Source organism: Hylobates moloch, unplaced genomic scaffold (genome assembly GCF_009828535.3).
Source record: "Hylobates moloch isolate HMO894 unplaced genomic scaffold, HMol_V3 SCAFFOLD_1, whole genome shotgun sequence".
NCBI lineage: Eukaryota > Metazoa > Chordata > Mammalia > Primates > Hylobatidae > Hylobates > Hylobates moloch.
Window position 1 is genome coordinate 155,073,072 of NW_026652276.1, and position 23,587 is coordinate 155,096,658.

Sequence of the window (23,587 nt, forward strand, 5' to 3'; positions counted from 1 at the left end):
AGCTGCTCCCCATCACTCGCATTACTGCCTGAGCTCAGACTCCTGCCAAATCAGCATCTGTATTAGATTCTCATAGGCGTGCAAACCCTATTGTGAACTGCGCATGCAGGGGATCTAGGCTGAGCACTCTGTATGTGAATCTAACACCTGATGATCTGTCACTGTTTCCCATCACCCCCAGATGGTATCATCTAGTTGCAGGAAAACAAGCTTAGGGGTCCCACTGACTCAACATTACAGTCAGTTGCATTATTACATTGTAATACATAATGAAATAATATATAACTATATATTACAATGTAAAAATATAAAGTGCTAACAATATAAAGTGCACAATAAATGTAATAAATGTAATGCACTTGAATCATCTCAAAACCACCTCCCAACCCTGTGGCTGGTCTGTGGAAAAATTGTCATCCATGAACCAGTCCCTGGTGCCAAAAACATTGAGGACCGCTGCTCTGAAGAATATTATAGTTATTTTGACAGGAATTGCATTAAATCTGTAGATCACTTTGGGTGGTACGGCCATTTAAAAAAAATTCTTCCAATTCATGAATATAATATGTCTTTCCATTTATTTGTGTCCTCTTCCATTTATTTCATCAAAGTTTTACAGTTTTATTGTAGAGATCTTTCACCTCCTTGGTTAAATATATTCCTAGGTATCTAGTTTTTTTGTAGCTATGGTAAAAGAAAGTTTTAAAATTTCTTTTTCAGCGAGTTCACTATTATCATATGGACATGCTACTGATTTTTGTATGTTGATTTTGTATCCTGCAATTTTAGTGAATTTGTTTTTCAGTCTGACTAGTTTTTGGTGGAGTCTTTAGAGTTTTCTTTATGTAAAATATTATACCATCTACAAATGGGACAATTTGACTACCTTCTTCCCAGTTTGGATGCCTTTTATTTCTTCCTCACCAACTCTGGTGACCTTTCCACCATCAGCAGCCTTCCTGTCCACTGCTTTGATGACACCCACAGTGACTATCTGTCTCATAGAACAAATAGCAAAATGACTCAGAGGATAGTCAGAAAAGCTGTCAACACAGGAGCTTGCCAGGAACCATATCGACAATGGTAGCGTCACCAGACTTCAAGTATTTAGGGCCATCTTCCAGCTTTTTACCAGAATGGCAATCAATCTTTTCCTTCAGCTCAGCAAACTGGCAAGCAATGTGAACTGTGTGACACAGTCCAGTACAGGGACATAGCCATCACTGATTTAGCCTGTTTGGTGCAGAATAGTCACCTGTGTAGGAAAGCCATTTGTTTCCATTGGTGGGTCATTTTTGCTGTCATCAGCAATGTTGGCACAGTGAACATCTTTGACACGCACATCCTTGACATTGAAGCCCCCTTTGTCCCCCAGAAGAGTTTCGCTCAAAGCCTCATGGTGCATTTCAACAGACTTTTCTTCAGTTGTAACACTGACTGGAGCAAAGGTAACCCAGTCACCACTCAGAACACAGTAACAGTATCAAAATCACCAATTCTGTAGAAATCCTGGAGAGGCAGACCACACATAAGGGCTTGTCAGTTGGATGAATTGGTGATAGGATGCATTGCAGAGTTTCAAGCAACATAGTTCCACTGGCATTGCCATATTTACAGGTGATTTTCCATCCCTTGAACCAATGCATGTTAGCACATGGCTCTAGCATATTGTCACAATTCCAACCAGAAATTGGCACAGATGTTACTGTGTTGGCATTGTAGCCAATTTTCTTAAGTTTCGGCTTTCTTAATGATTCTTTGTACCTTTTCTGGCTGTAGAGTGGCTCAGTGGAATCCATTTTGTTAACAATAACTGTTTCACACCCAGTGTGTAAACCAGAAAGGCATGCCCATAGGTCTGTTCATTCCTGGAGATACCAGTTCAAATTCACCAACACCAGCAGCAACAATCAGGACAGCATAGTCAGCCTGAGATGTGGCTGTATTCACGTTTTTCACCAAGCATCTGTGTCTCAGACTATCAATAATAATCAAGTAGTACTTGCTAGTCTCAAATTTCCACAGGGTATCAATGGTGATACCATGTTCAGGTTCGGCTTTCAGTTTATCCAAGACACAGGCATACTTGAAGTAACTCTTTCTTATTCTCAACAGCCTCTTTCTCAAAATGTTAGATAGTTCTTTGGTCAATCCCACATTTGTAGATCAAATGACCAGTAGTGGTGGAGTTGCCTGAATCAATGTGTCCAGTTTTGACAATGTTGATAGGAGTCTTTTTCTTTTCTTTCCCATTTGACTTCAGGAATGGTTTTCATGACACCGGTGTTCTAGCTGCAAACCTATTGCAAAACAAAGTTGGTATCAGCTTTAATATCTCCTACTTCATCCTCGACGTGATTTGAGTCTTCTTTTTTTTTTTTTTTAGTTAGCCTAGCTCGTGGTTTATTGATTTTCCTTTATCATTTCAAGAAAACAAACTCTTCATTTTGTTGATCTTCTGAATTTTTGTTCTTAGTATCAATTTTGTTTACTTCTGCTCTGAGTTTCATTATTTCCTTCCTTCTGCTAATTTTGGCTTCAGTTTATTATTAAATCAATGACAAATCGTAGGTCTTTGAGATGCATTCTTAGATTGTTTCTTAGAAATCTTCTTTTGTGATGTAGACAATTATTACTATAAGTTTCCCTTTTAGTACTGGTTTTATTGTGTTCCATGGGTTTTGGTAAGATGTGTCCCATTCTCATTTGTCTCAAGAAAGTTTTAATTTTCCTTTTAACTTACTCACTGACCCATTGGTTATCTAAAAGGATGTTGTTTAACTTCCATGTATTTGTAACATTTCCAAAATTTTATTTTATTAATTTCTAGTTTAGACCATTATGGCCTGAAAAGATAGCTGATATGATCTCTCTTCTTACATTTGTTGAGATTTATTTTGTGGCCTAATATGTGATTCATCCTGGAGAATGTTCCATGTGCAACCGAAAAGAATATATATTCTACAGCTGTTGGATGAAATGTTCTATAAATGTCTGTTAGATCCATTTGGTCTATGGTGAAGTTTAAGTCCAATATTTCTATGTTGATTTTTTGTCATTAGCTTCCTATTGTTGAAAGTGGGTGTAGTCCCCTACTATTATGTGTTGTAGTCTATCTCTCCCTTTAGATCTAATAACATTTGCTCTATATATTTGAGTGCTTTTGTGTTGGTTGCATATATATTTACAATTGTTATATCCTCTTGTTGAATTGATCCCTTTCTCATTATATATAATAACCTTCTCTGCCTCTTTTAACAGTTTTTGACTTAAAATATCTTTTATCTGATATCATTATGGCTTATTCTGTTCAATTTTTGTTTTTGTTTGCATGGAATATCTTTTTGTATCCCTTTGCTTTCAGCCTGCCTTTTTTGGTGAGGTGAGTCTTTATAGTTGGGTCTTATTTTATTTTATTTTGCCTATTCAGCCACTCTATCTCTTAATGGGAAAATTTAATCCATTTACATTCAAGGTTATTATTGTTAGATAAGAAATTACTTCTGCCATTTTGTTAATTATTTTTTCCTTATCTTGTAGATTCCTTATTTCTTTCTTCTTATTTTGCTATTTACCTCTGTGGTTTGGTGGTTTTCTGTGGTGCTAAGCTTTATTTTCTCATTCTTGTTTGATTGTCTGCTGTACATTATTTGTTTGTGATTACCACAGGCTAACATAAAGAGTCTTGTAGTTAGAATTGACTATTTTAAGATGATGGCAACTTCACTTTGGTCACATAAAATTACTCTAGACAGTTTTCCTTCCCCCCAAAATTTATACTTTTGTTCACTTATTTATCTGTGGTGTGTTCCTTTGCCATTAATTGTAATTCTTGGTTTTGACCATTTGACATTAAACGTTCATACTAGAGGATTGAAAGATGTATCATATCACTGGAAATATTATGAATTTGATTTATTAACTTACTCTACTGATGAGTTTTATACTTTCACTTGTTTTCCTGTTAGTAATTATGGTCCTTTTGTTTTCATTTGTAGCACTCTCAAGCGTTTCTTGTAACACCAACTTTATGGTAATGAATTCCCTTAGCTTTTTCTTATCTGCGAAAATTTTTATTTCTTCTTCATTTCTGGAAAAATATCTTTGTTTTATATAATATTCTCAACTAACAGTTTTTATTTCTTTCAGCACTTTGAATATATCATCCCATTCTGTCCCAGCTTTAAGGTTTCTGCTGAGAAATCTGCTAATAGTGTAATGCAGATTCCCTTATATGAGACTTGATACCTTTCTTTTGTAGATTTTAGAATTATTTCATTGTTTTTGACTTTTGACAGTTTGATTATAATATGCCTCAGAGAGAAGTTTTTGGATTGAATATAATTGGGGATCTTTTAACTTCCTGAATTTGGATGTTCATAACTCTACCAATACTTGGGAATTTTTCAGCTATTATTTTGTTAAATAAATTTTCTGTGCTTTTCTCCATCTCTTTCCCTCTGACACTCCTATTATGAGAAAATTTATTCACTTGATGGTGTCCCATAAGTCCTGTAGGCTTTCTTCGTTCTCTATTATTCTTATTTCTACTTACATCCCCCACCCCCCCACCGCCCCCGGCTGGGCTATTTCAAAAGACCTGTCTTCAAGTTCATAAATTCTTTCTTCTCCTTCATCTTGTCTGTTGTCGAAGCTGTCAGTTATATATTTTTTTCATTTTGTTCGTTGAATATTTCTGCTCCAATTCTGCTTGGTTCTTTTTTTTATTTTATATATATCTTTGTTGAATTTCTCATTCAGATCATGAATTGTTTTCCTGATTTTATTGAATTGTTTCTCTGTGTTCTCTTATATCTTGCTCAGTTTCCTTAAAATCATAATTTTGAATGTATTTTTCAGATATTATATGAATGTCCTTTTTGGGAGTCTGTTACTGGAGACATTTTGTGGGTGCCATGTTTATTTGCTTTTTTATGTTTCTTGTGTCCCTACGTTTATATCTGTGGATCTAATTGTATAGTCACTTTTTTCCAACATTATGGAGTAGCTTTTGTAGGGATAAATGTTTTCCTGTAAACAAGTCCTAGGGTTAAATGTGGTGCATTGGCTTTAGCTCTAGGTCGACTCAGTACTGTAGTCTTCGTGCAGTTTCTTCAGCTGTAATCCTCATCAGTGATATATATTGCCTCAGTGCTCTAGGCTGCAGGAGTTTGTGATGGCAGCAGTGTAGTTTTGCTGAGGACAGGAGCACTAGGCTGGTTGTTGGACCCTGTGGCAATCTGTCTGGGAAAGCAGAATTATCACTGGACCAGCTGTTGGACCAAGCATGAGAGCAATGATGCCAGGCATTCCTGCAATGGTATTTGCAGGGAAATGGGGCCACCCAGACTGGCTGTCAGGCTGGGCTCAGGTGTGTGCAGGTGTGGTGATGCCAAGCAGGCCTGTGGCTATCTGTCCGGGGAGGTAAGGCTGCTGCTGAACCAGCTGTTGGGCCAGGCACAGGTGCATGTGAGTACAGCAGGGTCAGGCTCTTAGCCTTCTTACTGAGATTCTTCAGAGCATTCTTCATACATTACCCCACATGGTATTATATATGGGAGCTTTGTACCTTATTTTAATTTTGTGATTACATTTGAAATAATTTAGTGGTAGGATTGTTTGCTGGACTATTTTAAGGTGTTATATGTATTCCTTTGTAGCACTTTTTTCTCTTCCATCACTGATAACATTTATTTATTTGTTTTTCCATAAGTTATTGGGATACAGGTGATATTTGGTTACATGAGTAAGTTTTTTAGTGGTTATTTGTGACATTTTGGTGCACTCATAACCTGAGCAGTATACACTCACCATATTTGTAGTCTTTTATCCCTCTCCCCTCTCCAACTCTTCCCCCCAAGTCCCCAAAGTCCACTGTATCATTCTTATGCCTTTGCTTCCTCATAGCTTGTCTCCCACATATCCATGAGAACATACGATGTTTGGTTTTCCATTCCTGAGTTATTTCACTTAGAATAATAGTCTCCAATCTCATCCAGGGCACTGCAAATGCTCGTAATTCATTCTTTTCTATGGCTGTGTAGTCTTACATTGAATATATACACCACAGTTTCTTTATCCACTCGTTGATTGATGGGCATTTGGGTTGGTTCCACAATCTTGCAATTGTGAATTATGCTGCTATAAACATGCATGTGCAAGTATCTTTTCTGAATAATGACTTCTTTTCCTTTGTGTAGACACCCAGTAGAGGGACTGCTGGATCAAATGGTAGTTCTACTTTTAGTTCTTTAAGGAATCTCCACACTGTTTTTCTATAGTGGCTGTGCTAGTTTACATTCCCACTAACAGTGTAGAAGTGTTCTCTATTCACCACATACACACCAACATCTATTGTTTTTTGATTTTTTGATTATGGTCATTCTGCAGGAGTAAGGTGGTATAGCATTGTAGTTTTGATTTGCGTTTCCTGATCATTAGTAATGTTGAGCATTTTTTCATATGTTTGTTGGCCATTTGTATATCTTCTTTTGAGGATTGTCTATTCATGTCCTTAGCCCACTTTTTGATGGGATTGGTTTTTTCTTACCGATTTGTTGGAGTTTGTTGTAGATTCTGGTTATTAGCCCTTTGTCAGATGTATGGATTGTGAAGATTATCTCCCACTTTGTGGGTTGTCTGTTTACTCTAATGACTGTTCCTTTTGCCATGCAAAAGCTCTTTAGTTTAATTAGGTCCCAGCTACTTATCTTTGTTTTTATTGCATTTGCTTTTGGGTTCTTGGTCATGAAATCCTTGCCTAAGCCAATGTCTAGGAGAGTTTTTCCAACGTTATTCTTCTAGAATTTTTATAGTTTCAGGTCTTAGGTTTAAGCCCTTAATCCATCTTGAATTGATTTTTGTACAAGGTGAGAGATAAGGATCCAGTTTTATTCTTCTGGATGTGGCTAGCCAATTATCCCAGCACCATTTGTTAAAAAGGGTGTCCTTACCCCACTTTATGTTTTTGTTTGTTTTGTCAAAGATCAGTTGGCTGTAGTATTTGGGTTTATTTCTGGGTTCTCTATTCTGTTCCATTGGTCTATGTGCCTGTTTTTGTACAAGTATCATGCTGTTTTGGTGACTATGGCCTTACAGTATAGTTTAAAATCAGGTAATACGATGCTTCCAGATTTGTTTTTTGCTTAGTCTTGCTTTGTCCATGTGGACTCTTTTTTGGTTCCATACGATTTTTAGAGTTTTTTTTTCTAATTCTGTGAAGAATGATGGTGTGGTATTTTGATGGGAATTGCATTGAATTGTAGATTGCTTTTGACAGTATGGTCATTTTCACAATATTGATTCTACCCATCCATGAGCATGGAATGTGTTTCCATTTGTTCATGTCATCTATGTTTTTTTCAATAGTGTTTTGCAGTTTTTCTTGTAGAGGTCTTTCGACTCCTTGGTTAGGTATATTCCTAAGATGTTTGTTTTGCAGCTATTGTAAAAGTGGTTGAGTTCTTGATTTGATTCTCCACTTGGTTGCTGTTATTGTATATAAGAGCTACTGATTTGTGTACATTAATCCTGCATCTGGAAACTGAATTCTTTTATCAGTTCTAGGAGCTTTCTGGAGGAGTCCTTAGGGTTTTCAAGGTAAAAGATCATATCATCAGCAAACAGTGACAGTTTTACTTCCTCTTTACCAATTTGGATGCCCTTTATTCCTTTCTCTAGTCTGATTGTTCTAGCTAGGACTTCCAGTACTATGTTGAAGAGTAGTGGTGAGAGTGGGCATCCTTGTCTTGTTCCAGTTCTCAGAGGGAATGCTTTCAACTTTTCCCCATTCAGTATTATGTTGGCTGTGAGTTTGTAATAGATGGCTTTTATTACGTTAAGGTATGTCCCTTGTATACCGATTCTGCTGAGAGTTTTAATCATAAAGAGATGCTGGATTTAATCAAATGTTTTGCACCTCCTGCCAGGAGGTGGTGCTTTCCAGAGAGGAACTGGCGGTGGGCGAGGCCCTAGAACTCCCAAGATTATATGCCCTTTGTCTTCCACTACCAGGGTGAGTAGGGAAGGACAGTCAGGAGGAGGGCAGGGCTAGGCATTTCTGAGCTCAGACTCTCCTTGGGTGGGTCTTGCTGCAGCTGCAGCATGGGGGATGGGGGTGAGATTCCCAGGTCCCCGGACTTGTGTACCTAGGAGGATTATGGCTGCCTCTGCTGAGTCATGCAGGTTGTCAGTGAAGTGGGGGAAAGCCCACAGTCACAGGCCTCACCCAGCTTCCATGCAAACTGAAGGCCCGTTCTAACTCCCACCGTGCCCCCACCAGCAGCCCCGAGTTAGTTTCCAGGCAGAAGGTGAGACCGGCTTGAAAACCCACCTCCCAGCTGCGAAAGAAAAGGTCTTCGTTCTTCCCCTGCCTGTGGAGTTTGCACACCAGATGTGCACCCTCTCCTGAGTTCTAGCCAGGTGGCTTCTCACCCCGTTCAAATTGTTACAAAGGTTAGCTAGAGATTTCCTTCTCCCTGTGGAGTTTTACCCCCTGCTCCTCTGGTCACCCTCCCGTTGGATCCCTGTGGTGTGCTGCCAGGCAGGAATGGCCAGTTAGGGACTCCAGGAGCTCCCAGGGCCTTTCTGCTGCTTCCTCTACTCCTGTACTTGGCTTGGCTCTCCAAATTGACTCAGCTCCAGGTAAAGCCGGAAACTTCTCCTGCAAATGGACCGTCAGCTTCTCTAGTGGGGGCGTGTGTTGGGGAGAGGAGGGTCTCCCTTTCCCACTTCCTCAGTTGGGCACTCACAGTATTTGGGGGGTCTCCCAGGTTCCGCAGGAGCAGTCCACTTCCTTCAGAGGGTCTGTATGTCCTCTCGAGATTGCTGGTTTGTTCTTGCAGTCTATCAAGCTAAAATTTACAACGCGAGCTGCTCTGTCTGGAGCTGCAATCTAGTCCTGCCTCCTGTCCACCATGATGATCCAAGAGAACTGTTAACATTTAATTGGTTAGTTCTTACTGTTGTCACAGTAAGTAACATGGAATTTAGAGTCAAGCATACCTATTTAGAAAACCAGATTTTCAATTCTATGTAAAGACTTGAACAAGTGACATAGTTTCCCTGTCAATAAAATGAGGAGAATAATACCTATCTCAAAGGACTGTTGAGAGTCTTAAATGGAAAAATCCCTGTAAATCCCTTAGCAGGGAGCCTGCTCATAGCAGGCATATAGTAGATATGTTAGCCCTCCCCACACAGTTTCTCCTTTATGAATAGACCTACAATTGGATTATATGTTCCTTCAGGTGTGAAAAGCCTGCCTTTATGTTTTACATACTTGTACTTTGAAACACAGTCTATATTAATAAATTTTTGCTAAAACTCTTTCTACTCACCCCTTTTGAAAATTTATGTCTTCTGGGTTATGTAAGTCAGGAAAAACAGGTATTTATGCTTGTGAGAAGTATATCTAAATTAAGAATCAATTAGAAATAGATGGACATTTTGAAGACGAATCATTGAATTATTCACTTTAGTGAATGGATTTCATATGTTCCTTGGCTTTTTAAAAGTTTATTCTTGGTCCTCAGACATGTTTCATAATGCTGCTGGATAAATGAAACATCACTGGAAGGCATACAATCTACAAACACTCAAAAGGTACAACTCCATAGCCAACCTGGTCTTACTATGGCCAAATAATGACTCAGTAAGTGTCAATATAATTAGCAATTTATGTTGATTTCAGAATGCTCCTGCTGAGTCAATGAGTACCTCCACATGGCCTCCGACAGTGGTGCAGAATGTTGCTGGACACTCTGCACAAAGGGGTTTATCCTACTCTGCTCCAGCCTTTCTCCCCCTTTCTTCAGTACCCACTATATTCTGCGAAATGCTACAACCCACATTCATTCTGTGTTTGTAATGCATTCTCTTCTGTTCCTTCACATATGGCAGTCTGAAACAATTACATAATGAGATATATTATCAGGGCATAACTGTCAAAAATGAAGACTAAGCTATGAGTATTACCCACTTATTAGCTGAGCTGCTCGTGTGTCCTCTAATCTATACGTGCCCCTGACTTTCAGATTTACATTCATATCCCGATTACCTGTGTAACAAATGCAGCACTAATTATTTTCACAAAGAGATTTATAAAATTTATAAAGATTTATAAACTTTAAAATGACGAATTCCATTCTAAAGTAGGGTTCCTTACCATTTTTGTGCTGTAGTCTTTTTTGCCTGTCTGGTGAAATCTACGGACTCTTCTCAGACATAATGTCTTAAAATTTATAAAATAAAATATGTAGGCTAAAAAAGGGAGTCAGTTATATTAAAATACTGTTAAAATTTTGATTGAGATATATATGCTTTTCTATGAAAAATTGGATTAAAATACTGTTAGAAATTTTGATTTAAGGCCGGGCACAGTGGCTCACGCTTGTAATCCCAGCACTTTGGGAGGCCGAGGCGGGCGGATCACAAGGTCATGAGATCGAGACCACGGTGAAACCCCGTCTCTACTAAAAATCCAAAAAATTAGCTGGGCGTGGTGGCGGGCGCCTGTAGTCCCAGCTACTCGGAGAGGCTGAGGCAGGAGAATGGTGTGAACTGGGAGGCGGAGCTTGCAGTGAGCCGAGATTGCGCCACTGCACTCCAGCCTGGGCGACAGAGCAAAAAAAAAAAAAAAAAAAAAAATTTTGATTTAGAGATATATATGCTTTCTTATTAACAAATTAAAATCTAGAAGTACAATAATTATTAAAATTTGACATAATGAATATAAATATCATTTTGAAAAATTACATAAGATAAAAATAAAAATTTAAATAAAATTTAATGTATTATTTTATTTTATAGAGACTTGTAGATATTTTGGTATTGTGGATAATTAAAATGTATTACCTTTTCTTAAAGTAGGAGATATTTTAACAACTATAACATGATATTTATCAGTGACAAAGTCACAGGTATTCCTGACTACATTTATATTTGAAAGAAATGCTTAATTTCAGTTACATGTTAGTGAAAATAAAGTTGCATTTTTCCTATTCACAGACCATGTGTTAAGAATCTTGATCCAGTATGACCCAATTTTGATGATTTTATTAAGTTTCTTCCCTCTGAAATACCTTTTATAGATGTTCTGTTTTAAATGTGAAAATACCTAATTTGAAAGCTTGTCTTGATTCTGTTTACCCCCATGGAGGTATTTAAAAAGACATGTAAACTCTTTCAGAAACGTACTTTGTTTTCCTTCAAAAGTATACTTTATAACATTAAATTGAACAAAAGCAACATCTTCCTCTAGATAGACACAAATCAGGATTTCACAGTTCTTGACTGATTACTTTTGAAGGTAGAGCTGTTTCCCACCTGAATCTCCAGGTCTGGTTGCAACTTCTGCCTTCCTATCTATGATTCTTCTTTTTCTCACACTCAAGAAAGCCAACCAGAGGCAATGATTGAGCACACTAATGAATGTTAAACTGTTCTACTTTCTTTTGTAATAAAATTATTTGGAAACTTTTGGTGTTCCGTGATAAATAATCAATGGATTGTGGCAATGCTCGTAGTACACAAGTGTGGTGAGACTCCCTGGTAGAGAACAGCTGTTCTATGCATGGTTACATACACTGTAGAATTAATGCTGGAACATTACGTCTTTCAGGCACTAAAAAATAAATTGCCATTTAGCATTTAGCAGCAGTACTAAAGTGACAACCTTAGTGACCTGAAAGTGTTCGTTTCTCTAAAGCATAGGTTGGCAAACTTATCTAAAGGTCCACATGGGAAATATTTTCAGCTTTGTCAACCATATGGTCTCTACTGTGCCTCTGTAGTACAAAAAGAGACATAGACAAGACCTAAACCAGTGAACGTGGCTGTGTTCCAATGAAGACTAATTTGTGGGCACTGAAATTTGAATTTTATATAATTTTCACATGTTATAGTACTTTATTTTTTATATTTTTAAATATATAAAACCATTCTTAATTGTCGTGAGCCATACAAAAATGGCAAGAGGCCAGATTTGGTCCATAGGTCATCTTTTGCTGCTCGCACTCTTAAATATGAAGCCAATAGCCAGGTAGCAAACCAATTAAATAGGTTGATCTAGCTGGTTAGGCCATCCCAAGGAGAACTGTTCTTAAAATAACTCTTAGCTAGAATGTGAGGTGAGGAAGTCTGATGTTCCAAAGGATACCACATATAGAAACAGAATTCAAAATTGCATAGATAGAAACTCTCTCTGTCTGAAATCAATCAGGACCCTGATCTCAGAGATAACATGCAGGGGGCATCAATTGTATACAGACAGATTGCAGATTGTGCTGTATCAAAAAATGTGGAAGTGTTATGGGGGAAAATTTGTGCAACACAAATTTAGAGTTTCATTTTGCTTTTGTTTTCTCTCCCTGAATGCCTAATTAAAAGGAGTATGGTATTTATTTGCCTTTGCTAGAGTCAGTAAACATGGCACTATTCCTATAAAATTATTTGTGTTAGCAAGAACATGAAAGTTTAAAAGCCTGAGTGTTCTAAATCTATGAGAAATATCTTCATTACTGATTATTAACAGCAGAATTGATTTTCAAGGCATTTTTGCAAGCAGAAAAACAAAGACAAATTAAAAGAAAGAAAAAAATCAGAAGGAGGGTGGTAGACAGTAGCAATATGGTGTGGGTGTAGACAGATCCCTGTGATTCATGAAAAAGTTAGGGCTCACAGATTAACTCTGTCTTGAGAAAGTGTTTCATTTCTTATAGAATGGTTCCCATCAACCAGTTTCAGATCATTGCAGAAATTAACACAGAATTCTACCTATTTAGGAATCAGGCCGTGCAAAATCTACAATACTAAATGCGAACTCCAATCCTGTGGTGGTGATTATCATGGTGGTGGTGGTTGTTTTATAAATATCAGCAGGCACACATCTGGGACTTTAGTGCTTGCCCCAATGTCGTTTTCTGGTTGACATATATCTAAGAAATGCGTATATTAACACCCAGGCTATAGAGCCAAGCACATTTTAGTGCCGGCTACAGCTGAAAGAATATGTTTCCATTCCTTGTCCATCTGTTCTTGGCAACATGAATTTAAACTAGAAACACAGAATAAGTTTCATGAGAAATAAGTCTAAATGGGGTTTAGAACAGCAAGGTGGAGGCTCTAAGTTAACATTTGATTTTGTAGCTAAAATATTGCTTTTACTTGGAGTAATCTCATGCTACAGCTACAGCTTAAAGTTACAAATAATAGATTTTTATTATTTACTTAAAAGTTTGGTGGCTTGGTTGCATATTCTTTTTAAAGTGCTTTTATTAAATTTACCTACGATCTTGGGCTTAACAAACTTTGAGACTGCAAAGCACTATTTGCTGCCACACAGTTGAACTACACTGAAAATAAATCATTAGCATCTCTAAACGCTATGCTAAAATGGAGTCATTAGTGAGGAGTGAGCACTTTCTGTACAAAGTGGATTCCATACAAAACACATTTGCTTGTTTTTCTATGAGTCCGACCTCAAATATGACCAACTATTACATGGCTATCTTATATAATAATCATGCCTCCCACTGTATTCCACTCCTCTAGTTTTTCTGCTACTAAACAATATACAATTATGTATTTACATTTGAAAATACACAAAAACACATAAGAATATTAAAATGGAAAAGAACCATATATATGCACCTAGACTTTGGCCTCCAAATCAAGGGTCTCAGCACTCTGAGTTAAATAGGTGAGCAGATGGGCTGTCACTGAGTCTTGGGACAGGACTGTATGGGATTCTATTGATGTGAGTTCAACTTCTGCTTTCTGGCTGAATGCAAATATTCAGATTGGAAAGGAACCTTGAAGTTCACGCAGTCCAACCTCCACCTTTATGTTAAGATGATTTCTAAAATGTTGTAAATTCTGTCCTTTTCATATGATTGATTTATCAAATGTAGCATAGTGCATCAAAGCAATTAGGTTCACCTTTTGGCTCTGTCACTTTCTAGGTATGTGAATATGAATAATTATTAACATCTCCAATGTTTAGCTTCTCTATCTGTAAATAAGGAGAATCACATTTATCTTAAATTGGTCTGGAGCAGGAGCAAATGAGATAATAGAAAGTAATTAGTCCTAGTAAATACTCAACAAGCGACAACTCTTACTATTAGCCCCTTTATAATGTCTTCTGCTTAAAAAAAATTAATAATAATGATTGCATGGGACTAAGTATCTAGTATACTACCATACAGTATTTTGTAGAATATTCCTTAACATCGGAAAAACATTTCACAAAATTACTATTGTTTCTTGAACTTCTGTACAGTTACCTATTACTGTAGACAAGTTACTCAAAGATTTAGGGACTCCCATCTTCTAATGTATAAAATGAGAAGCTCCAACTCCATGATCTCCAAGGTCTCTTGTTCGAGTTAATTTAGCAAAATCATGTTTGACAGCATATCCTCATATTTTATTTATAGTGTTGAAATGTGTATTTGCTGCCAAATGTCTGATGTGGGATGTATAAATGGTCCTTATATACATGTGGAATAACATTAAGTTTGTTGATGTTAAAAACTACTGGTATTTTTTTTTTTTTTGGTATTATTTGGCTCAGAATCTGTGCTTCCCATTTTGTTTTAGAATAAGCTGACAGCAAATCATTTTCCACAGAACCTCAAGGTTTAGTTAAACTGAGAGTTATAAAAGTAGGCCATCTTTTTATTACTTTAAGTTTCTAAGACAAGCTTTCTTTGTGAAGTGGCTGTTATTTTTTTTAATCTCCATAATATCAAAAGGCATTAAATTTTGGACATATGTATACACATTGCAACTTAAAAGGCATCTACTTTCTTTCAGATCTCAGTGACCAGCTGCTGGAGGTGGTTGGCTTAGAAGGAGCCATGGAGATGGGGCAAATATACACAGGCCTGAAAAGTGCTGGCCGGCGGCTGGCTCAATGCTCCTGCGTGCTCATCAGGTAGTTCCCTTTCTGTAACTGACAAAAGCATTTGATATGGCATAGCCTCAAACTAATTAAAAGTATGCAGAACTCTGATAGTAACATTGTCTTCTTTGGGCTCCAAATAATCAGTGATTAATACTAATATATTTCAAAATAATGGACATTGGCAGATTGTATAAAATATTGGTTAGCTATTACTGATCTGGTTTGTTGGAATCTGATTCTCTCTTGTTGACTACAATGGACATATTGATGCACGAATTCAAACATACAAATTTTATGATTTATACTCATATTAGTCTGCTGAAGCACCAAAGTGTTTACTGGGCAGATTATCTAATGAAAACAATGATGAGACACCATTGACTTAAATCATTTCATGGACTAAAGTGCCACATTAAGATTTTATATATGTTTTAAATTTTAACTTTTTCAAGCATTTTTTCCCCAAAATTTCACCTGCAGAAAAAAAAAAAAAAAGGTTTTTTTTTTGTTTTCTTTTTTTTTTCTTTTTTTCTTTTTTTTTTTGAGACGGAGTTTCACTCTTGTTGCCCAGGGTGGAGTGCAGTGACATGATCTTGGCTCACTGCAACCCCACCTTCTGGTTTCAAGGATTCTTCTGCCTCATCCTCCCGAGTAGCTGGGATTACAGGCACCCGCCACCACACCTGGCTAATTTTTGTATTTTTAGTAGAGATGGGGTTTCACCACGTTGGTCAGGCTGGTTTCAAGCTACTGACCTCATGATCTGCCCAGGTGAAACCACAGATTGTAGCACAGGCATAATTGATGTTATTTATCTGAAAGTGTTTGTGCTGGAAAAACTGGGAGAAACACCTTTCTCCCAGTTTGTAATGTAGGGTTATAAAAACAAGGAATCTCTTTTGGCTGTAGAAATTCTGATCTTGTCGTTAAACATAAACCCTGAAATTTTTCTTTTGGCATCCAGAATTTTTTTTAATATCACTACATTTACCAGGAAGCTCATAATATTCCTGTGACTAAGGTACTTTCAGGGTATTTATTAATAGTGGAGAGTTGAAGCTCCTTTCATAGGAGATAAATTTACAGCCCAACTATTAGCATATTTGCCTTCTCTGGTCTCATCATCTTATATCTCACATATAGTCTGTAATATAAAGTATTTCCTTGCAATACTTAAAATGAAATATTTTCCCCCAGGACAAGCAAGTCTCTGCCAATGCAAATTGATGGGGAGCCATGGATGCAGACGCCATGCACAGTGAGTACAGAGTAGTTGATATGCTATGTCAGTCTCAGTTTTGCTTTCCTCTTTGACTAAATAACCACAATAACTGATTTTTTTCATGTCTTTTCAACCTATCAGCAAATAGTCTTTTTGTTGTTGTTGTTGTGTGTCAGAGCCACTACATTTAGGCTTTAGACATTATATACCCTTGGCAATGATTTAGCTCTTGAATGTTTGTGTTAGCCTAAGTATAAATAGATCTTTTAAATAGATCAATTATAAACCATAGATCAATTATAAACTACGGAGCTAAACAAAATATTAATAAAAGTTTATCTTAAGGTTTTTTGTGTTTATTTCAGAGCACATTTTGAGAATATTATTTACGAGACATGCAGACTATGTGAATTTATTTCTCAGCTTTTCTATTGCCTCCATTTGGGCATTTGAGGGCTTTCTTCTCCATAAGAAAAAAATTTCTCTCCAGTTTCTACCATAATTGTGTTTTCCAGAATGAGATATTATTTAAGTCAGACACTTTGCCCCTCTCAAAAAAAAAATCAGTTTTCATTTCCATAGTGAATATTTGATTGCATTTCAAAAACGTGCTAGGAACTGCTTTTGGCACAGGGAGTAGAAACATGAACAAGACCAACAATGTAATTTCCTTCAAGTTACTTACATTCCTATAATAGAGGACCAAATAAATAAACAAATATATGATAAATATAACTTCAGACTGCAAGAGTTATTAAAAACTAAGGTGAAATGATGATGAGAAACTGGATTAGGTGTGGAGAATACTACTTGAGATAAGGGAGACCTCTTTGAAAGGACACAGCCAAAAGCTTAGTATAAAATACAAAAAAAAAAAAAAAAAATTAGCTGGGCTTGGTGGCACACACCTGTAGTCCCACCTACTCAGGAGGCTGAGGCAGGAGAATCACTTGAACCTGGGAGGCGGAGGTTGCAGTGAGCTGAGATTGTGCCACCGCACTTCAGCCTGGGTGACAGAGTGAAATTCCATCAAAAAAAAAAAAAAAGACACTAAGGAGGATGGTGTGACCAAAGCTTCTAGAATTAGGGGAGAATGGTGAGAGGTTAATAGAAAAGGTAGAGACAGAAAACAAATCATGTAGAAAAAATGATGGTAAAGAGCTAAATTTTGATTCTAAGTACAATAGGAAACTACTGAAAACTTTAAGCATCATCTGATTTACCTTTTTTTTAAGTTCACATTGGCTGCTCTGTGGAGGATTGATTGTATTGAGCAGCAACTGAGAGATTGGTCTATCCTAGTACTCTGGGCTTGGGCAAAGACGGCAGCAGGGAAGTAAAATGAAAGTGGATGAATTTAAGCTATATTCCAGAGGTAGAACAGGAAACATTTATTAATGAATTCCTGGGGGTGCAGGAGGTGGAGGAGAGAAAGGGCTGAATTGAAGTTAACTCTTACCTAAGAATGATAGTGTCATTTACTGAGTAGTTAAAATTCACAGAGAAACTGGTTAGAGGGCAACAGGGGAAGGTCTTAATCTTGCACAAGCATTGTGCTAAATGCTTATGTTATATGTGAGTATTTATTAAATATTCACACAAATTCTAAATAATGGAACCACCATTTTTTAGATGGAGAAAATACAAAGTTCTGGGAGGTTAAATAGCATGCTCAAGGTCAGGTATGAAGTAGATGTGGAACTAAAATCCAAGACTCTTTAATTAAAGCCCATTCTCTCAACCACTAGTGTAAACAACTTTAGCTACAGATTTCAAACAGCACAGATTAGCATCTAAGAAGGAATTTTTCATTTTACCTTTGTAATGGTTTTACTCTGAAGCTGCTGGCTCAAACTTTGTGTACAACGCATAAACATAACTTCTTGTTTCTGGTGTATTCCTTTAGCTGCCTGAACACTACATCTTTTTCCTCCCTTCACCAGTATGTATACACATACATCTTTTCTGTAATCCTTCACTCTCCAAGTGACACTTCTAAATTCACATTATTCTAATCACATGGATGTTAAAAATGTTGTTTTTAATGATGGTGATGGTGATAGTGATGATAATGGTGGTAGTGATGGTATTGCAGGGATGGTGATGGTTATGATGGTGGTGGGGGTAATAGTGGCTACTGTGATGGTGGAAATAGTGGTAGAACTTGTGATGATGGTGGTGATGGTAGTTGCAATGGTGGTGGTTGTGATGCAAGATAGTAGTGGTTGGTAGTGGTGTTGTTTTTAATGAAAAGTCACTTTTCGTCAGCCTTAGTAACAAAAGAATAAGTAAATCGAAGACAATAAAACCAACTAGCTTCCACGAATATTCTTTGTATTATTTTGGACTCTTCTCAGGAGAAGAGGCATTTAGCCCTTATTCCATGTTTTGACTCAAAAAGCGGTCACAGCTATGATAATATCTAAAAAAAGTTCTTAGAATGTCCTGTACATACAGTTGGAGACACTTGACCCATGTTGATGCATTTAATTCTCACAAAAATTCTATGGTTAGCCTTATTTTATGAAGGAAATAACTGAGGAAGACAAAGGTTAAATAGTTCATCTGATTCTACACAGCTAATAAATAGCAAGGTAGAAATGGAAATGCAGGTAGTCTGGCTCCAGCATCTGCACACTTCATCTCTGCTCCTTATTGTGAAGCTCAACACAAAATGGCCCTGGTGCATGCTGGAAATCTCCCTCCAGAGTGTGTGACCTTTGGTAAATGACAGACTACCTTTCTCCCTGACTACCTTTCAAGCTTCTCCAGCTTGAAAATGTCTGCCTACTGAAATTTAATTGATGTGTTAGAAGAATTTAAGCTTGTTTAACACAAGCACTTTTAACACTACTTTTGTTAATTTTTATTTCAATAATAAGACATTCATTTCACCTGTTAACTATCATGATTTACAATTGTTAAATAGTAATTTTATGTAACTTATATTAATTTTCTTCCCTTGTAAACTCACTTATTCATTTAAAACATTTATTGCAGCTTACAGTAGGCCAAGAATCATAGTAGACTATGGCTCATTATTGTGATTTTACATTCTGGCATACTCTACTTTTCCTAGAGCCACATGGGGTTCTGAACTTTAAATTTCACTGTAATTGAAGAGAATATTTAGTATTCATAGCATTGGTATGGTTAACTATGGAGCGTTTTTGGCTTCAGTTGAATAACCCAATATTTTTCTTACAGACAATAAGAATGCTACAATGTTAAAATTTTCTGCTGAATTTAAATACCTGTAAGCTGATATTCAATTTATGAAAGAATTGCTCTAGACATAATTTTAGAGGAGAGCAGAAGTTCTGTTTTTTCTGTAAGTAGAATATATAAAATAGAAATATCAATTAATGCTTAAATATCATGGTAATACAAGTTTTGGAGCTGGTGGGTAGTGATGGTGACACAACAATGCAATTGCGGTTGGTGCCATTGAACTGCACACTTAAAAATGTAAGTTAAAATGGTGAATTTTATGTTATGTATATTTTACCACAATAAAAAAGTCACTGAGAAAAAAATTAATGTAAGATTTATTTATAAATTTCACCAATATTGAGTTCAAAGATCAGGAAAAGAAAGAACTGAAGAGCTTAGTACTAACTCTTCAAATATGTACTTGGTAATTATTTTTAGGACCGTCTAGATTCTGTCACTGTAAAGCCATCAACATAAATTTTTAAGTGCTCCTGTATTCATTGTTTTGTAATAGTCACTGAGTTAACACAATTATTTTAGCCATATAACTCTTGCTTGTGATAATAAGCATATCAAACTCAAGACAATATTAATTCTAGAAGAGTGTATATTGAAAAATCGTTTTAGAAGAGCTGTCTTTAGGCTAGACTCCAGAGTCTATTTTATTCTTTCTTCTTCCTCCCCCATCCTTCCTCCTGAGCATGTAGAACATATGATTCTGTAGTCAATATGTTCTTATAATGGGAAGAAGAAAGAGCAGCTTGGGGTGGAGGGTAGAGGGAATAGAGTGGTAGGATAGGAGAGGACATAGACTAGGTAACATTTTATTTTGTATCTGTACAAACAGCACCCCTTTACTACCCATTTATTTTAAGTGATACATGACCAGTAAAGTTTAAATGAGAAGTGACTATTCAAAGCCTCAGGAACCTCAAATTTATTACAACTAAAATGGACTCATCATTTGCTTCCCCACATCTCTCCTTCCCCAGATGAGGTCTTCTCACATCCTAGATCCGCGATTCTTCCCTATATCATACTGAGATAGTGAAACCATTGAAACACCTGGTGTTTCCTAAGCTAGAAATCTGAAAGTCATCCTGTACTTCTCTCTATACCCTCAAATCCAATTTACGTGTCCATATAATGATATGACCTATTTCTGGAATCTTTTCCTTTCTTTCTCTCCCTATTAACCACTGTTTTAGATTTGGCCCAATTCATTTCTCTCTCATTCCTGGCAAAACGACACCAATATTTCCCCATCTCAATTTTTGTTCCAATTAAGTCCATGCTTCACATTTCTATCAGAATAGTCACTATAAAATATGAATCTCACCATGGCACTCTTCTACTTAAAATATCGTTTAGTTACTTTCTGTCTGATAAAATGTAGTTTGAGTGAGGCTTCCTGTTTTACCAACATAATCTCTTACTTTTTAAAAAGTCTTTTCATGCACTTCCCTCTTGTCCAAACAAATTTTTCCTCTTCTTTAGTTTGGTAACACAACTCATCTTTTGAGACTCATTCCTTGATGTCCCTCCTCCATAAATCTTTCCCTGAACACAACCCCTCCTTCCACTTCTCCACTCCTTTTTCTCCAAATAGCCTAAAAGCTCAGCCTGTGTTTCACAGTTTTATCAAAACAATAACAACATTACATTGGAATTCTCAGTTATATGTCCAGCTCCTTTTAGACACAGGCTTACTGAGGTCATGGACCACAATTTGGATCACCTTGGTAGCCCCAGAGCATAGCACTGTGCCTCACACATAATTAGATTGCCAATACCAAACGCACTTTGAATTTGCAAATTTCTGAAATACTTCTTAGGGTAGTATAACATTTTTAAAAAGTGTTTTTCTACTAAATCTTCTTTCACTGAACATAATGTAGGTTGGCTAGCAATTCATTCACATATTTTTATATATAAATACATGTAAAAGTTATTTTGAGTTATCTTTATTCATTATATTCTCAAAGCAAAGAATTTGAATGTATCAGAGAAGAAATTCTTTCTCAATCTCAAAAGATTTAATCCTTCTATTTCCTGTATGGTATGATTAAACTTCTTTGGGCCACTTCCCTCTGGATTATCAATTGTATATTGCTTTTTCACATTAAAAAAGCTGCATTCTGTTAATTATTTGAAATATTAATAGGCATGTATTATTACTCATGACACATTTATGAAAAGTAATGTCAATAAGATTTTAATGCAAAATTACTCTGGGCATTTTGTTTATGATAAAGACAGAAAAAACTCTTGAAACTTCCTTCCATGTGGTAGAGAACGGAAAGGAAATCATGAACAGATTATACATTAAATAGTGAAATGATCACAGGTAGACTAAGAAGACTCTACAAAGTGATAGCTGAGGCTACGGCAACTTCTAGAAAACATTTACGTATGTTTTAACCCCTCTTTGCCTTTTTTCTTTACCTTCCCTGGCATAATACCTCTTAAGATCTTAAACCTGTTTACCCAATCTTAGCTTACAACTACCTTCAATGTGCAATTGAGCCCTGACCTGGTGCGGGACCAATCCCCACCAAGCCTGGTAGTCTTGCTGTCTTAGATATGATCCTTTAAAATCCTGGGTACCCTTTGAGCACCTGTCTCCTACTGCCCAGATTTCTACTGTGTGACCCATTCCATGAGATGCTATTTTCTGACTTGACTGCCAGTTCCCCTCCCTGACACTAGCACCTCCTTGACTTGGACACTGACTATTTGCTTTGCCTTTGTTTGTGTCCTCTACTAGGAAGATTTGGTCTTTTCTCTATTGCCCTAGCCACTGCAGTTATCTGGAGTTCATTTTGACACTTCTTTTCACACATCCCACCATAACTTTAAAATACAAACTATTTAAAAAGAAAAACAGTATTCTGGAGCTTATTACATTTTTTGTTTATGTGTTTGTTTTTTCAAATCGTTAAAATGATCATAACATTAAAGTGTTAGTTACCCTTTAATCACTTGCTAAATACACGATAATCTCAGGCCATTAAGATATAAAGTAAAAGGTTGTATAAATTTAAGTTTTTCAAGACCCCGCAAGTTAATATCAACTAGACAAAGGTCGCTGGATTTTTCAAGACATAAGAAAAGCCTGGAGATATTTGGAGGAAACCCTGGTGACAATGCCTAGATATAAAATTTACCTTGCTTACCATGTACCAGTTTCTGTTGTATGTGTACATGTTTATTACTTATTTAATCCCCACAGCACCCCTAGGATGTCAGTAAAGTTATTATAATCCCCATATTATAAATTTAAGAAAAAACCTGAAGCCAGAGAAGTCAAGTAACTTGCCCAAGGCCACACAGCAAAAGGCAGAAATAGGCCACTGGGTTTTAATCTCTTAATTATGATGCTTTGCTGCCTCACTCAGTCACTCTTCAGAGGCTTAATGTATTTCTTTTTTTTTTTTTTTTTTTTTTTTTTTTTTTTTTTTTTTTTGAGATGGTGTTTCTCTCTTGTTGCCCAGGCTGGAGTGCAATGGCGTGATCTCGGCTCACTGCAACCTCCACCTCCTGAGTTCAAGCAATTCTCCTGCCTCAGCCTCCCAAGTAGCTGGGATTACAGGCATGTGCCACCACACCTGGCTAATTTTGTGTTTTTAGTAGAGACAGGGTTTCTCCATGTTGGTCAGGCTGGTCTTGAACTCCCAACCTCAGGTGATCCACCCACCTTGGCTGCCCAAATTGCTGGGATTACAGGTGTGAGCCATGGCACCCGGCTGCCTTAATGTATTCCTAATACTAATAATTGATTACAACTCTATCGTTTAAAACAGAAAATCCCTTTTCATCTTATTTATATTATTTATTTTTATGTAATACATATTTTGTTTCCCAATGCAGCCAAAGCTATCCATCATATAGTTGCCAGAATTACTACTGACTAACACAGCTATGATGATCTTACTCCTTGATCTCAAAGTTCAATGCCTCCTCATTTTACATAAAAAAAAGTTCGGAATCTTTGTCATGACATTAAATTATTCTCCCAAGGCCAGGACCAGACTGCTATGCCTCATAGGAACCACTTCCCAGAGGTTTACCATGCATAGTACTTCGTTTTTTGCCTCAAATGCTTACCCTCTATTTTGTGCTTTAGAAATAGATTCATTCTTCTGGTCTCCAGGCAGGCTACCTCCAAATCTGTGGCTTCTTCTAGTAGTTATCTAGGACCCATGGTTTGCATTTCTTTTTTTTTTTTTTTTTTTTTTTGACGG

General features: G+C 36.8%; 1 protein-coding gene across 13 annotated transcripts in view; it reads left to right on the forward strand.

Moving 5' to 3' along the window:
• The window catches only part of DGKB (diacylglycerol kinase beta), a 755,291-nt gene that overhangs the window by 706,975 nt on the left and 24,729 nt on the right, over positions 1 to 23,587 (forward strand). For 12 of the 13 annotated variants that reach the window (XM_032760162.1, XM_032760169.1, XM_032760230.1 and 9 more), the window contains 2 exons: positions 14,818 to 14,938; positions 16,106 to 16,166. In XM_032760162.1, coding sequence (XP_032616053.1) covers positions 14,818 to 14,938; positions 16,106 to 16,166 — 182 coding nt within the window. Of the gene's footprint in view, positions 1 to 14,817; positions 14,939 to 16,105; positions 16,182 to 23,587 lie in introns of those variants that run through there. The other variant, XM_058446807.1, reaches the window with a different exon arrangement.